Raw genomic sequence first — 16,333 nt, 5'->3', positions numbered from 1 at the left:
TGATTGGCATGCATGGTTATCAATGCAATTGACTTTGATGGGAGAAAGGCATCAGCCTATAGCTCAGTGTATCTCAACGTTTCAAATACATACTTTTACAATTTCTATTGTCTGTGAACAGGAACTTAATGTACATGACCAAATTCAAAATAATAATACAACGTCAATGTAGCCACTGTCCAGCTCTAGTACAAACATGACTGACAGCGACATCTTCTGTCCATATGGAGAACAGCAACCAATATGTATATACATGTATACAATACACGCAGCCAAGTCCGGGGATACCACCATACCATAATATTTTAACTCTTAAATGGCTTATTTTTTATATGAACACATTGAAGAGGAGTATGTAGCTCCTTGTCACTGATGATTAGGCATTGATACTACAATAGCAACGTGATCAACATGCTACACCCCTTAGAACACCTACAACTGATGCACACCAACAGTCAGTCTTAGGCTACTCCTCTGGATTCAGTGACCTTAGGGCCAGGAGTGACATTGAATAAGCAGAGAGGTGGATGACTACACTTTTGATGAAGTACAGTGAGTTCGCCTCTAACTCTGTCTGTTATGATCCGATGAATTACAAGTGGGGGGAAATATACATGATAAATTGTGAGAAAAAGTTATTTGCACTCCACTGCAGCATGCTCGCCTCATGCAATATTCATGAGGCAAAACTGGACCGCCATGGTGTCTGGGCACATTTACATACAAATGAGCTGTGAATTCATTATTAATACACCCCTCTGCTGCTGTCTTTGGCACGGTGCTTCCACGTCTTTTCTTCGGTGCCACTGATGTAGTGGATGCCAATTATAAATGTCACTACCCAATACAGTATCAGTGTTATTGTAAGGCAAAGGAGTATGCACTCTGCTAGTGTTTCTTGAGCACTTCATCAAGTTTGTTGAAGTGATCATTTGTCTTCTTGTTTATGTTACCCTTGTAAATTTGTTGGTGCATGGAGCAGGTTGAAGGCACTTTGTATTTTCGGAACTGTTGCATCATCAGTCTTTTGATATTGTGTTTATTCAAATTATTTCATGGATCCACCAGGTCTGTATAATAAGGCCCACCTCACCAGGCACACACACACACACACACACACACACACACACACACACACACATACACACACACACACACACACACACACAGTCATGTGCTGTTTAAATGTTTATGATTGCATGCACTGTGTAGGGTCTATCAATATTTAATCTATATAGTGATACCAGACCAAAGATAAAGTTTTGCTTTGTAACTTATTTTTTTGTATGTATGTTACATCACATTCGCATGTAAGTACATTTGGCACATCAAGCATGTTCTCTCCATTTTGGAATATCTGAGAATAGACTATTTATCTTGATATATCAATCACAACCTTCTGATATATATTTCAATGTCAGACTACAAAACTAAAGTGATTGAAATCTCACTTTTTCTTCAAACAGTTCAAATCTAGTTGTATTATCTATGGTAAAGAGTAACGCCTTGATCACACCGACAGAGTTTAGCGCAAAATGGTACGCAGATTCATCTGTATATTTGTGCAACAAAAGTTCAACATTCACCTTCTGCTACCATTTCTGTCAAGTCGCCTACCCATACAGTTTGACGCATACGTTCGATAAATCAAATTTATGCACCACACAGAACACACTGCAATTGCCTCTGCAACACTGCAAGGAAAACGCACCAGTTCCATTGGAAATACATTTACTTCTGGTGTACCAAAATGCAAAGTCAATGTAGGTGTGATCAAGGCGTAGAAAGGAACTTCAGTAACATTATTTTGGTCTAAACGATGAGACCCAATGATAACGTCAACAGGCACGACTAATTTGACGCTAATGTGATTGAATGTGATTATGAAAATCTAATCTACTTTCAAACAATCTAATCTAATTCCACATGCTCTGATATATTCAAATCCAAATGACTACCCTATTGGAAAGATTATATATTTTTTCCCGGGCAGTTTGGCCCATCTTATGTCTTGTTCAAAACATAAAAATGACTGTGGTAATCACATTCATCAGACCTATCGTTATTTAGTGATCTGAGATAATGAAGTTCTTCAAAATGTATGTAACCCATACACATCCAATATATATCAAATAGAATAATATAATATATACAGTATGTATGTACAGCGCAGACATTTCTTTCCAGATCATGCATCATCTGAAAATCCACACTAGGTGGGGAACTAGGTCCAAATTTGCAAATCCTTTCTCAAGCTTATCATCAAGGCTGCAAGTTTCTCACGTTCTCTCACAGTGAAAGTAGAACAATAACATTTACATTTACAAGATACTTCTCTACAAACGGACAACACAAGTGAAAAATATTGGTGTAAAACATGGTAATTGTAGCATCTTTATGTAAACTCAATATGTCATCGAAATGTACCTGTAAATTACCTGGTTGTTTGCTTTGACAGCTCGCACAGTAGAGAGCGAAACATCTGTCACTCTGTATTCTTCCCCCGGATGATACTTCTCTTCCTTCACTTGACCTACATACTTAGTAACCTAGAGGTGATCGTGACATGACTTGTCTGAAATCAGATACAACATTCCTTATAGGGTGTTTATGTTTTTTGCGTGTTTGAGTTTGTGAAAGTGAAAGAGGAAGAGAAGAGGGGGAGAAGAGAAGGGGGAAAGACCAGGAGAAAGTGATTTGTAACTTTGCCTTTAGGGGGTCCTTTTTTTGAGTATGGAGGCCGTTATGTAGGCAGGCTCCTCTTCACATTATCGCTGTTTCTATTACGTTTCAAACGCCCTTATATCCTACAAGTAACTGAATGAAGTCTAAGGTCAGACATTAGTCAGGCATTCTGTCTTGAGATGAAGTTCAAAGGTACACTTTGACAATGTTATTTTATGCCTTCATTATGCATTGATAGACCAACTTTGAGCTATCTGAATTTATATTTGAACTATTACAGCCTGTAAATAGCACATTGCAGTAGTCTACACTTGTATTCAAACTCCAACACTGTAATTGCACTTACATTCTTTTTTCAAACAATTGTATACAGACATATTTTTTTCACTTATAATTCACTGTAACACAATTCCAGTGGGTCAGAAGTTTACATACACTAAGTTGACTATGCCTTTAAACAGCTTGGAAATTTCCAGAAAATGATATCATGGCTTTAGAAGCTTCTGATAGGCTAATTGACATAATTTGAGTCTATTGGAGGTGTACCTGTGGATGTATTTCAAGACCTACCTTCAAACTCAGTGCCTATTTGCTTGACATCATGGGAAAATCAAAAGAAATCTGCCAAGACCTAAGAAAGAAAATTCATATCACCTCCACCTTACCGGCCACCCTAGACCTACCTCAGTTTGCATACCGCCAGGTCCAGAGACAACGCAATTGGCATCACACTGCCCTATCCCATCAGGACCAAAGAAATAACTATGTAAGAATGCTGTTCATTGACCTCAGCTAAGCATTCAACACCATAGTACCCTCCAAGGTGATCATCAAGCTGGAGGCCCTGGGTCTCAACCCCGCCCTGTGCAATTAGGTCCTGGACTTTCTGACGGCCCGCCCCCAGGCCTCCAACTCAATCATCAAATTTGCAGACAATACAACTGTAGTGGGCTTGATTGCCAACAACGACAAGACAGCCTACAGGGAGGAGGTGAGGGCATTCGGAGTGCGGTGTCAGGAAAACAACATCTCACTCAACGGCAACAAAACAAAGGAGATGATCGTGGACTTCAGGAAACCGCAGAGGGAGCACCCCCCTATTCACATTGAAGGGACAGCAGTAGAGAAGGTTGAAAGTTTTAAGTTCCTCAGTATACACATCACAGACCAACTGAAATGGTCCACCCACACAGACAGTATAGTGAATAAGGCTCAACAGCGCCTCTTCAACCTCAGGAGGCTGAAGAAATTTGGCTTGTCACCCAAAACCCTGACAGACTTTTACAGATGCACAATCGAGAGCATCCTGTCGAGCTGTATCATAGCCTGGTACGACAACTGCACAACCCTCAACCTCAAGGCTCTCCAGAGGGGGGTACGGTCTGCACAACGCATCACTGGGGGCAAACTACCTGCCCTCCATGACACCTACAGCACCCGATGTCACAGGAAGGCCAAAAAGATCATCAACGACATCAACCACCTGAGCCACTACCTGTTCACACCGCTACCATCCAGAAGGCAATGTCAGTACAGGTGCATCAAAGCTGGGACCCTGAGACTGAAAAACAGCTTCTATCTCAAGGCCATCAGACTGCTAAACAGCAATCACTAACTCAGAGAGGATGCTGTCTACATGGAGACCCAATCACTGGCCACTTTAATAAATTGATCGCTAGTCAATTTATACAATGCCACTCTAAATAATGACACATTAATCATGTTTATATATTTTACATTACTCTTATCACATGTACAGTTGAAGCCGGAAGTGTACATGCACTTAGGTTGTAGTCATTAAAACTTGTTTTTCAACCACTCCGCAAATTTCTTGTTAACAAACTATAGTTTTGGCAAGTCGGTTAGGACATCTACTTTGTGCATGACACAAGTCATTTTTCCAACAATTGTTTACAAACAGATTATTTCACTTATAACTAACTGTATCACAATTCCAGTGAGTCAGAAGTTTACATACACTAAGTTGACTGTGCCTTTAAACAGCCTGGAAAATGATAGGCTAATTGACAACATTTGAAGGTGTACCTGTGGATGTATTTCAAGGCCTACCTTTAAACTCAGTGCCTCTTTGCTTCAATCAAAAGAAATCAGCCAAAACCTTAGAAAAAAATTGTAGACCTCCACAAGTCTGGTTCATCCTTGGGAGCAATTTCCAAACGCCTGAATGTACAATGTTTATCTGTACAAACAATTGTATGCAAATATAAACACCATGGCACTACGCAGCAGTCATACTGCTCAGGAAGGAGACACGTTCTGTCTCCTAGAGATGAACGTACTTTGGTGCGAAAAGTGCAAATCAATCCCAGAACAACAGCAAAGGACCTGGTGAAAATGTTGGAGGAAATGGGTACAAAAGTATCTATATCCACAGTAAAACGAGTCCTATATCGACATAACCTGAAAGGCCGCTCAGCAAGGAAGAAGCCACTGCTCCAAAACCGCCATAAAAAAGTCAGACTACGGTTTGCAACTGCACATGGGGACAAAGATCGTACTTTTTCGAGAAATGTCCTCTGGTCTTTTGAAACAAAAATATAACTGCTTGGCCATAATGACCATCGTTATGTTTGGAGGAAAAAGGGGGAGGCTTGCAAACCGATGAGCACCAACCCAACCGTGAAGCACGGGGATGGCAGCATCATGTTGTGGGGGTGCTTTGCTGCAGGAGGGACTGGTGCACTTCACAAAATAGATGGCATCATGAGGTAGGAAAATTATGTGGATCTATTGAAGCAACGTCTCAAGACATCAGTCAGGAAGTTAAAGCTTGGTCGCAAATGGGTCTTCCAAATGGACAATGACCCCAAGCATACTTCCAAAGTTGTGGCAAAATGGCTTAAGGACAACAAAGTCAAGGTATTGGAGTGGCCATCACAAAGCCCTGACCTCAGTCCTACAGAAAATGTGTGGTCAGAACTGAAAAAGCGTGTGCGAGCAAGGAGGCCTACAAACCTGACTCAGTTACACCAGCTGTCAGGAGGAATGGGCCAAAATTCACCCAACTTATTGTGGGAAGCTTGTGAAAGGCTACCCAAAATGTTTGACCCACGTTAAACAATTTAAAGCCAATGCTACCAAATACTAATTGAGTGTGCGTAAACTTCTGACCCACTGGGAATGTGATGAAAGAAATAAAAGCGGAAATAAATCATTCTCTCTACTATTATTCTTGACATTTCACATTCTTAAAATAAAGTGGTGATCCTAACTGACCTAAGACAGGGAATCTTTACTCGGATTAAATGTCAGGAATTGTGAAAAACTGAGTTTAAATGTATTTGGCTAAGGTGTATGTAAACTTCCGTCTTCAACTGTACCTGCCACATGGTTTATAAGGGGGCTGTTTGCTTGTTACTGGGATGGTGGAGCCCTGTTTGTTATTGGGATGGTGGAGGCCTGTTTGTTATTGGGATGGTGGAGGCCTCCGCTTGTTATTTGGATGGTGGAGGCCTGTTTGTTATTGGTATGGTGGAGGCCTGTTTGTTATTGGGATGGTGGAGGCCTCCGCTTGTTATTTGGATGGTGGAGGCCTGTTTGTTATTGGTATGGTGGAGGCCTGTTTGTTATTGGTATGGTGGAGGCCTGTATGTTATTGGGATGGTGGAGGCCTGTTTGTTATTGGGATGGTGCAGGCCTCTGTTTGTTATTGGGATGGTGGAAGCCTGTTTGTTGTTGGAATGGTAGAGGCCTGTTTGTTATTGGGATGGTGGAGGCCTCTGTTTGTTATTGGAATGGTGGAGGCCTGTTTGTTATCGGGATGGTGGAGGCCTCTGTTTGTTATTGGGATGGTGGAGGCCTGAATGTTATTGGGATGGTGGAGGCCTCTGTTTGTTATTGGGATGATGTAGGCTGGTATGTTATTGGGATGGTGGAGGCCTGTTTGTTATTGGGATGGTGGAGGCCTTCAGAGAATATAAGTACTTCCACCTTTGTTTCAGAAGCAGCCGCAGAGATTCTCACACCAAGGGACAACAGAACACCCAGGAGCGTGACACCCACTTCTTGATGCCATCTCTGTGATTGTGTTTTTCTTTTGATGGCCTCAAAGTGTCATCACCTACTGTAGTTTTCCTTAAGGCATGGTAGTGGTTTCCCTATGGCTATGAAGCACTTGAATGGAGGTAAATGTAGTAAATGCCTGGGCTGGGCTAATCATCTGGAAATTAAGCTTTGCCCCAAGGTAGGTTTCAGGGCAAGTTGCTCAATCTGGGCTCTGGCTGGCTGTTGAGAAGCAGCCGGATGAAATGGAGGAAGAGCATGATTGGAGATCGTAGAGGAAGAAGAGCGCAATTTTATCAGATACTACTTAACAAAAGCCTTGCACACTTAATTGCACATATTTCGGTGTGTATCTTTCATGACTCTGGCAATTACATTCAGTCCATGGTGTTCACAGCAACGATCTTTCATCACCTGGAGAAAAAAGGCAGACCAATGTACAGGGGTACCTGTCTGTCTGTATGTCTGTCTGTCACTAGGCCCCACTTAGCAGCGTGATTCCAGGGGATCTAACATCTGGCCTGGAGACTTCCTGGGTGCAGATCATGTAATTACACCTCCCCTCGGGAGGCGGCAGAAATTAATAGCGAGGCAGACTCTACTCTCACTCTGCAATTAGACAGAGGGAGAACGTTTCTGGCGTCACACCGTTTTGGTGTGTGTCAGTTCCATCAGTTCATTTGGTTGTAAGTCCTATGTAGAGTGCAAGATGCTGATGACGAAGGGAGAAAAGGGAAAAAGGCAATGTACTGAAAAGGCTGTGATAGTGTATAGCTTAGTGATTAAAAATGAGAAAGTATTGCCCACTGCTTGCTTGCAAAGTTTCAGTGCATCCCTTTTCAAGTGCCGATTGCTAAGAAAACCACGACAAGTATTAAGGATGTCATCTAGAAGTACACATTGCTTCGGAGTTGCCATCTATGCGGGTCCTCTAGTAATGAAAAGTATTTTAACAGAAAATGTAATTTAAGTTCTACCATTGGTTCAATTGAAGTGCATGCTATTAGGCCTGCTAGTCGGAGAAAACAAACACAGCCATATGAACAAAGAAGCAGTGTTGAGAGTACCCACTGTGACTAATGGTTATACTTCAATTTTATTGTTTGAAAAATCAATACCAAGTAAAAAATGAATTACTTTCTTGATAGAACCATATTCTGATGAGAGGGGCCACAGTGGCCTGTTCCACATAGTTTATCTCTTGAGCTCTGCAAGGCTAATAGACCACAGGCCTAACAACTCATCACAATACTTTAGGGGTTCTGGAGACCATATTCCGAGACACTTGCAATAAAACAAACATTTCTTAAAAAATAATTTAACTAATAATCTTGTTATATTACATGTTTAGCGCCTTCTCAAACACCCTTTGAAGACATATCCTAAAAATACAAAGAGAGACATGTTTGTAGAGAACACTGCAATGGAGGTATTAGTTAGGGCTATATGGCTTGACCCTGTCAAGATATGAACACATATATGTTGTATCCTTTGGCTGGGGACAAAATAGCACTATAAATTGATATGGAATGATTAGATGATAAACAAACACACATGCAAATATTACAATATGGGACATTTCTTCAAAATAAATAATAATAATTGGAGAATAACTTGTCATATTGAGTCTGTTTATAATGTTAGTTGGGTAGTTATCAATATAGGTAGTTATATTCACTACTAATATGACCAAGTAGTAGATCGTTAATATTCAATTTTATTTTCAACATGTTCAAATAGCACTTGCTATCCATTCTTGAGTAATATCCTAGCCATAAAAGCTCCCATTGAACTGAAATATTACTACTATACTATTTACTATACTATAACATACTAAACTATATTATATTATACTATAGCACTTGAAGTAAACCGCGACCAGGAAATTGATAAATTGCATTAAATGAGATTAGGTGGTATGCTGAAAACGAAAAGAAAACAACAATACAAATGTATCTCTTGATGTAACTGATTTACACACACAAAAATCTGACCACACTGGAACCAACAGTACATAACCCCTATCTACACCACCAACCACAACACTTCCAGAGAGAAGAAAAGGAGAAGATGGTCCCTCCCACTCTCTCCTCCAACCTCCACCACCCTTCCCCTCCTATATGTCCCTTTGACATTGACATCAGGCACTTTATGATAGTCCTTAGACCCCCCTTTGGATATTTCTCCCTCCAACTGAACAGTCCCAACTCCAGTCGTGTATCCCCGACTTCCGCAAGGCTCTCCTTAGCTTGTTCTCCCTCATGGGACAACCATCTTCCTCTCCCCCGGCCCCTCTTCTTCTTTCTTATCATTCTTGTCAGCCAGGCTCCTGTAGGAGCGGTGGATCCCGGGGGACCTCAGCACCTCGTCGCCCTGGGTGAGGCCTGGGTCCTCGGGCACGACCGGTCGAGGCGCCGGGTAGTTGGGCTGATAGTACTCGGAGGGGTAGCCCCCCTCGCCATACCTATAGGGGTCCTCCTCCTCCACCTCGTCATAGTTCTGGTAGGTGTTGGGGGGCAATTGGACTAAGGGAAGATTGTGGCGGTCAGATGTGTCACCACCGATGCCACCCTCTATAGCCACCGTGGCCACCCCCAAAGCGTGCATGTGTTTGTTTGTTTTTGATTGGGTTAGCGGGACAGGACAGGAAGGAGGCAGAGACACACAGGAAGAACAGTGTTAGCGTCGACATCAAAGCGGCCAGAAGAGTTAAAGAGGAGTAGGGAGGAGCAACACTGACAAGGTAAGGAGATCTAAGTGGTTCTCTTACTAAATATATGAGAAAGCTCAACTGAATAACGCATCAAATGACAATCAGTATTAGTCAACCACTGGCTCCTTTTGGAATATAAAAACTGTACACATTCACTGCAGAAGCATAGAGAAGCCTTGGATAAAATATATACTAAACTCAGCAAAAAAAGAAACATCCCTTTGTCATGACCCTGTCTTTCAAAGATAATTCGTAAAAATGACTTCACAGATCTTCATTGTAAAGGGTTTAAACACTGTTTCCCATGCTTGTTCAATGAACCATAAACAATTAATGAACATGCACCTGTGGAACGGTCGTTAAGACACTAACAGCTTTCAGACGGTAGGCAATTAAGGTCACAGTTATGTAAACTTAGGACACTAAAGAGGCCTTTCTACTGACTCTGAAAAACACAAAAAGAAAGATGCCAGGGTCCCTGCTCATCTGTGTGAACGTGCCTTAGGCATGCTGTAAGGAGGCATGAGGACCGCAGATGTGGCAAGGGCAATAAATTGCAATGTCCGTACTGTGAGACGTCTAAGACAGTGCTACAGGGAGACTGGACAGACAGCTGACCACCCTCGCAGTGGCAGACCACGTGTAACATCACCTGCACAGGATCTGTACATCCAAACATCACACCTGCCGGACAAGTACAGGATGGCAACAACAACAGCCCGAGTTACACCATTAACGCACAATGCCTCCATCAGTGCTCAGACTGTCCACAATAGGCTGAGAGAGGCTGCACTGAGGGCTTGTAGGCCTGTTGTAAGGCAGGTCCTCACCAGACATCACCGGCAACAACGTCGCCTATGGGCACAAACCCACCATCACTGGACCAGACAGGACTGGCAAAAAGTGCTCTTCACCGACGAGTCACGGTTTTGTCTCACCAGGGGTGATGGTCGGATTCTCATTTACAGTCGGAGTGTTACACCGAGGCCTGTACTCTGGAGAGGTGGAGGGTCCATCATAGTCTGGGGCGGTGTGTCACAGCATCATCGGACTGAGCTTGTTGTCATTGCAGGCAATCTCAACGCTGTGCGTTACAGGGAAGACATCCTCCTCCTTCATGTGGTACCCTTCATGCAAGCTCATTCTGACAGGACCCTCCAGCATGGCAATGCCACCAGCCATACTGCTTGTTCTGTGCGTGATTTCCTGCAAGACAGGAGTGTCAATGTTCTGCCATGGCCAGCGAAGAGCCCGGATCTCAATCCAATTGAGCACGCCTGGGACCTGTTGGATTGGAGGTTGAGGGCTAGGGCTATTCCCCCCAGAAATGTCCAGGTGCCTTGGTGGAATAGTGGGGTAACATCTCACAGCAAGAACTGGCAAATCTGGTGCAGTCCATGAGGAGGAGATGCACTGCAGTACTTAATGCAGCTGGTGGCCACACCAGATACTGACCGTTACTTTTGATTTTGACCCCTCCTTTGTTCAGGGACACATTATTCAATTTCTGTGAGTCATATCTGTGGAACTTGTTCAGTTTATGTCTCAGTTGTTGAATCTTGTTATGTTCATACAAATATTTACACATGTTAAGTTTGCTGAAAATAAACACAGTTGACAGTTTCTTTTTTTGCTGAGTTTAGCTTGTATGCACTGAAACATAAAAATGCATTTATGGCTAAATTAGTTATTGTCTCAGGCTCAGGTAGAATGTTTTTCTACAAAGAGAAGGACTTTGAACATCTTTATAGGAAACAAAGCAGTAGTTGTTGTTGACTGAAAAAAAACAGGGGATATTGGAAGGGGGTAGAATGAAGCGACAAGCCTGTCTAGCCTCACACCTCCACTACAACCCTTTTTGAATGCTGCTCGCTACCAATACTTTTGTTGGACTTCAGTAAGAGAAAGTAGAGGGAGAAAGAGGGAGACACACACATACCACAGGTCAGACAGACGAGACAAAATCACATGCTGGTATTACTCACACCGAGGAGTACATGGAGAACACCGCCGGCCTTTCTAGCCGTACAGTGTGCTCACCGTACCGTCTTTTCCTCGGAGAAAAGGGTGATAGAGACAGACATCATCGATGGTCTAGGTGTCCATGCACACATGCATTTACAGTTAGGGCGCTACAGATTGTATCCACACTCACAATATCCAGTATATTAGATGATGAACCATCTAAGAAATAAGGCTGAGGGAGTGTGGTATATGGCCAATATACCACAGCTAAGGGCTGTTCTTTTGTACGACAAACGCGGAGTGCCTGGATACAGCCCTTAGCCGTGGTATATTGGCCATATACCACAAACCCCCAAGGTGCCTTATTGCTATTATAAACGGGTTATCAACGTAATTAGAGCAGTAAAAATTCATGTTTTGTCATACCCGTGCTATACGGTCTGATATACCACGGCTGTCAACCAATCAGCATTCAGGGCTCGAACCACCCAGTTTATAATGTTGAATTAATCATGATCACATGACTGTAAAGATGCAGAATTGTCTTTTTGAAACTTGGTAAAATATGGCCATACTTGACGCAATAGCGTGGTATGTACATGAACATACTGAAATATGACTTATCGTGATAAGGCTTTAAAAGTTTATAGATATTTTGTCGGAATAACTATATTTGACATAAATACATGTCACAAGCATTCACAAATATCTATTAGGTCTATAGAACTTTAAACAAGCAAGATTGTTTGAATTCAATTCCACAACCTAAGATACTGGGATAAAGACATGGCGGCAAAACATTTTTTTTTCTCACATACCATTCATTGTATAAATTCAACACATTGTAAGTCATTGTTTCCAAGCTAAATTCTGCATCTTGGGTGCATTTTGTATTTCAAGGTGCTTAAATGACAACAGGAACTATTGGATTCATAAATAAACCATATGCTCAAAGACATCTTACTGTAAAACCATCAGATAATAGAATGGGCAAACATTTTTCCTGAGCTGTCAAAAACAGAGAATAAAGGACATCCACTCATTTATTTTAATGAGGTTCAGTCCTGAGGTTAATCAAGTGAGTCTCAATTGATTTGAATTCGAAGTCTATTAAGTATAAAGTAAATCAGAAAATAAATGGCAATTACTTAAATATATCTCTGTATGGGCATCCAAATTAAATTTGGGTAAACTGGTAAGTTAGTACTACAATAGAGTAGATGATTCTGAGAACTTTCTTTTCAAGATAGGTCATGTTTAGGGTTTAATATTTTCCCGGTATTTTACAAATGTTCAATCGCGAGAATAAATCAATTTTCTCCTGGGTAACCCGGAATTTCCCACCAAAACCTTAAGTGTCATTCTAAAGCATTATAAAGCATATACAGTGCCTTGCGAAAGTATTCGGCCCCCTTGAACTTTGCGAACTTTTGCCACATTTCAGGCTTCAAACATAAAGATATAAAACTGTATTTTTTTGTGAAGAATCAACAACAAGTGGGACACAATCATGAAGTGGAACGACATTTATTGGATATTTCAAACTTTTTTAACAAATCAAAAACTGAAAAATTGGGCGTGCAAAATTATTCAGCCCCTTTACTTTCAGTGCAGCAAACTCTCTCCAGAAGTTCAGTGAGGATCTCTGAATGATCCAATGTTGACCTAAATGACTAATGATGATAAATACACTCCACCTGTGTGTAATCAAGTCTCCGTATAAATGCACCTGCACTGTGATAGTCTCAGAGGTCCGTTAAAAGCGCAGAGAGCATCATGAAGAACAAGGAACACACCAGGCAGGTCCGAGATACTGTTGTGAAGAAGTTTAAAGCCGGATTTGGATACAAAAAGATTTCCCAAGCTTTAAACATCCCAAGGAGCACTGTGCAAGCGATAATATTGAAATGGAAGGAGTATCAGACCACTGCAAATCTACCAAGACCTGGCCGTCCCTCTAAACTTTCAGCTCATACAAGGAGAAGACTGATCAGAGATGCAGCCAAGAGGCCCATGATCACTCTGGATGAACTGCAGAGATCTACAGCTGAGGTGGGAGACTCTGTCCATAGGACAACAATCAGTCGTATATTGCACAAATCTGGCCTTTATGGAAGAGTGGCAAGAAGAAAGCCATTTCTTAAAGATATCCATAAAAAGTGTCGTTTAAAGTTTGCCACAAGCCACCTGGGAGACACACCAAACATGTGGAAGAAGGTGCTCTGGTCAGATGAAACCAAAATTGAACTTTTTGGCAACAATGCAAAACGTTATGTTTGGCGTAAAAGCAACATCACCCTGAACACACCATACCCACTGTCAAACATGGTGGTGGCAGCATCATGGTTTGGGCCTGCTTTTCTTCAGCAGGGACAGGGAAAATGGTTCAAATTGATGGGAAGATGGATGGAGACAAATACAGGACCATTCTGGAAGAAAACCTGATGGCGTCTGCAAAAGACCTGAGACTGGGACGGAGATTTGTCTTCCAACAAGACAATGATCCAAAACATAAAGCAAAATCTACAATGGAATGGTTCAATAATAAACATATCCAGGTGTTAGAATGGCCAAGTCAAAGTCCAGACCTGAATCCAATCAAGAATCTGTGGAAAGAACTGAAAACTGCTGTTCACAAATGCTCTCCATCCAACCTCACTGAGCTCGAGCTGTTTTGCAAGGAGGTGAGCGGCCTTTCAGGTTATGTCGATATAGGACTCGTTTTACTGTGGATATAGATACTTTTGCACCTGTTTCCTCCAGCATCTTCACAAGGTCCTTTGCTGCTGTTCTGGGATTGCACTTTTCGCACCAAAGTACGTTCATCTCTAGGAGACAGAATGTGTTTCCTTCCTGAGCGGTATGACGGCTGCGTAGTGCCATGGTGTTTATACTTGCATACTATTGTTTGTACAGATAAGCGTGGTACCTTCAAGCTTTTGGAAATTGCTCCCAAGGATGAACCAGACTTGTGGAGGTCTACAATTTTTTTCTAAGGTTTTGGCTGATTTCTTTTGATTTTCCCAAGCAAAGAAGCACTGAGTTTAAAGGTAGGCCTTGAAATACATCCACAGGTACACCTTCAAATGTTGTCAATTAGCCTATAATTTTCCAAGCTGTTTAAAGGCACAGTCAACTTAGTGTATGTAAACTTCTGACCCACTGGAATTGTGATACAGTTAGTTATAAGTGAAATAATCTGTTTGTAAACAATTGTTGGAAAAATGACTTGTGTCATGCACAAAGTAGATGTCCTAACCGACTTGCCAAAACTATAGTTTGTTAACAAGAAATTTGTGGAGTGTCTGAAAAACGAGTTTTAATGACTACAACCTAAGTGCATGTACACTTCCGACTTCAACTGTACATGTGATAAGAGTAATGTAAAATATATAAACATGATTAATGTGTCATTATTTAGAGTGGCATTGTATAAAGTGACTAGCGATCCATTTATTAAAGTGGCCAGTGATTTGGTCTCCATGTAGACAGCAACCTCTCTGAGTTAGTGATTGCTGTTTAGCAGTCTGATGGCCTTAAGATAGAAGCTGTTTTTCAGGGTCCCAGCTTTGATGCACCTGTACTGCCCTCGCCTTCTGGATGGTAGCGGTGTGAACAGGTAGTGGCTCAGGTGGTTGATGTCGTTGGCCTTCCTGTGACATCGGGTGCTGTAGGTGTCATGGAGGGCAGGTAGTTTGCCCCCAGTGATGCGTTGTGCAGACCGTACCACCCTCTGGAGAGCCTTGAGGTTGAGGGTTGTGCAGTTGTCGTACCAGGCTGTGATACAGCCCGACAGGATGCTCTCGATTGTGCATCTGTAAAAGTTTGTCAGGGTTTTGGGTGACAAGCCAAATTTCTTCAGCCTCCTGAGGTTGAAGAGGTGCTGTTGAGCCTTATTCACTACACTGTCTGTGTGGGTAGACCATTTCAGTTGGTCTGTGATGTGTATGCTGAGGAACTTAAAACGTTCCACCTTCTGCACTGCTGCCCCTTCAATGTGGATAGGGGGGTGCTCCCTCTGCTGTTTCCTGAAGTCCACGATCATCTCCTTTGGTTTGTTGACGTTGAGTGAGATGTTGTTTTCCTGACACCGCACTCCGAATGCCCTCACCTCCTCCCTGTAGGCTGTCTTGTCGTTGTTGGCAATCAAGCCCACTACAGTTGTGTTGTCTGCAAATTTGATGATTGAGTTGGAGGCCTGGGGGCGGGCCGTCAGAAAGTCCAGGACCCAATTGCACAGGGCGAGGTTGAGACCCAGGGCCTCCAGCTTGATGATCACCTTGAAGGGTACTATGGTGTTGAATGCTGAGCTGAGGTCAATGAACAGCATTCTTACATAGGTATTCCTTTGGTCCAGATGGGATAGGGCAGTGTGATGGCAATTGCGTCATCTCTGGACCTGGCGGTATGCAAACTGAGGTAGGTCTAGGGGGGCCGGTAAGGTGGAGGTGATATGATCCTTGACTAGTCTCTCAAAGCACTTCATGATGACAGTAGTGAGTGCTACAGGGCAGTAGTAATTTAGGTCAGTTATCTTTGCCTTCTTCAGTACCGGAACAATGGTAGCCATCTTGAAGCATGTGGGGACAACAGACTGGGATAGGGAGCTGCCCATGCTCTGAGGACGCGACTAGGGATGCCGTCTAGGCCAGCAGCCTTGCGAGTGTTAACACGTTTAAATATTTTACTCACATCAGCCACAGAGGAGAGGGGGAGGCGTAGTCCTTGGCACTGTATTATCCTAAAAATAATTATATTATAACATAACTCAAAAGAAATGAGTTTGCATTTTGGCGCAGTCCAGGCAGTGCTGAGAGGGATATTTTGGCCTGCTCTTTGTTCGGGGAGCCGCAACGGTGGCACTATATTATCCTCAAAGCAGGCAAAGAAGGTGTTTAGTTTTTCTGGAAGTGTGACATCGGTGTTCGTGACGTGGCAGGTTCTCTT

At 42.5% G+C, this 16,333-nt stretch overlaps 1 protein-coding gene across 5 annotated transcripts in view; it reads right to left on the bottom strand.

Moving 5' to 3' along the window:
* Positions 1 to 7,760: 7,760 nt before the first annotated feature.
* The window catches only part of LOC110489432 (collagen alpha-1(XIV) chain), a 96,350-nt gene continuing 87,777 nt past the window's right edge, over positions 7,761 to 16,333 (bottom strand). For 4 of the 5 annotated variants that reach the window (XM_036970754.1, XM_036970756.1, XM_036970753.1 and 1 more), the window contains one exon: positions 7,761 to 9,281. In XM_036970754.1, the coding sequence (XP_036826649.1) occupies positions 8,968 to 9,281 (314 nt within the window). In that variant the 3' untranslated portion in view covers positions 7,761 to 8,967. The remainder of the gene's footprint in view (positions 9,282 to 16,333) is intronic. The other variant, XM_036970755.1, reaches the window with a different exon arrangement.

Source organism: Oncorhynchus mykiss, chromosome 32, assembly GCF_013265735.2.
Source record: "Oncorhynchus mykiss isolate Arlee chromosome 32, USDA_OmykA_1.1, whole genome shotgun sequence".
Classification (NCBI taxonomy): Eukaryota; Metazoa; Chordata; class Actinopteri; order Salmoniformes; family Salmonidae; genus Oncorhynchus; species Oncorhynchus mykiss.
This window is presented reverse-complemented; position numbering and strand designations above follow the sequence as displayed.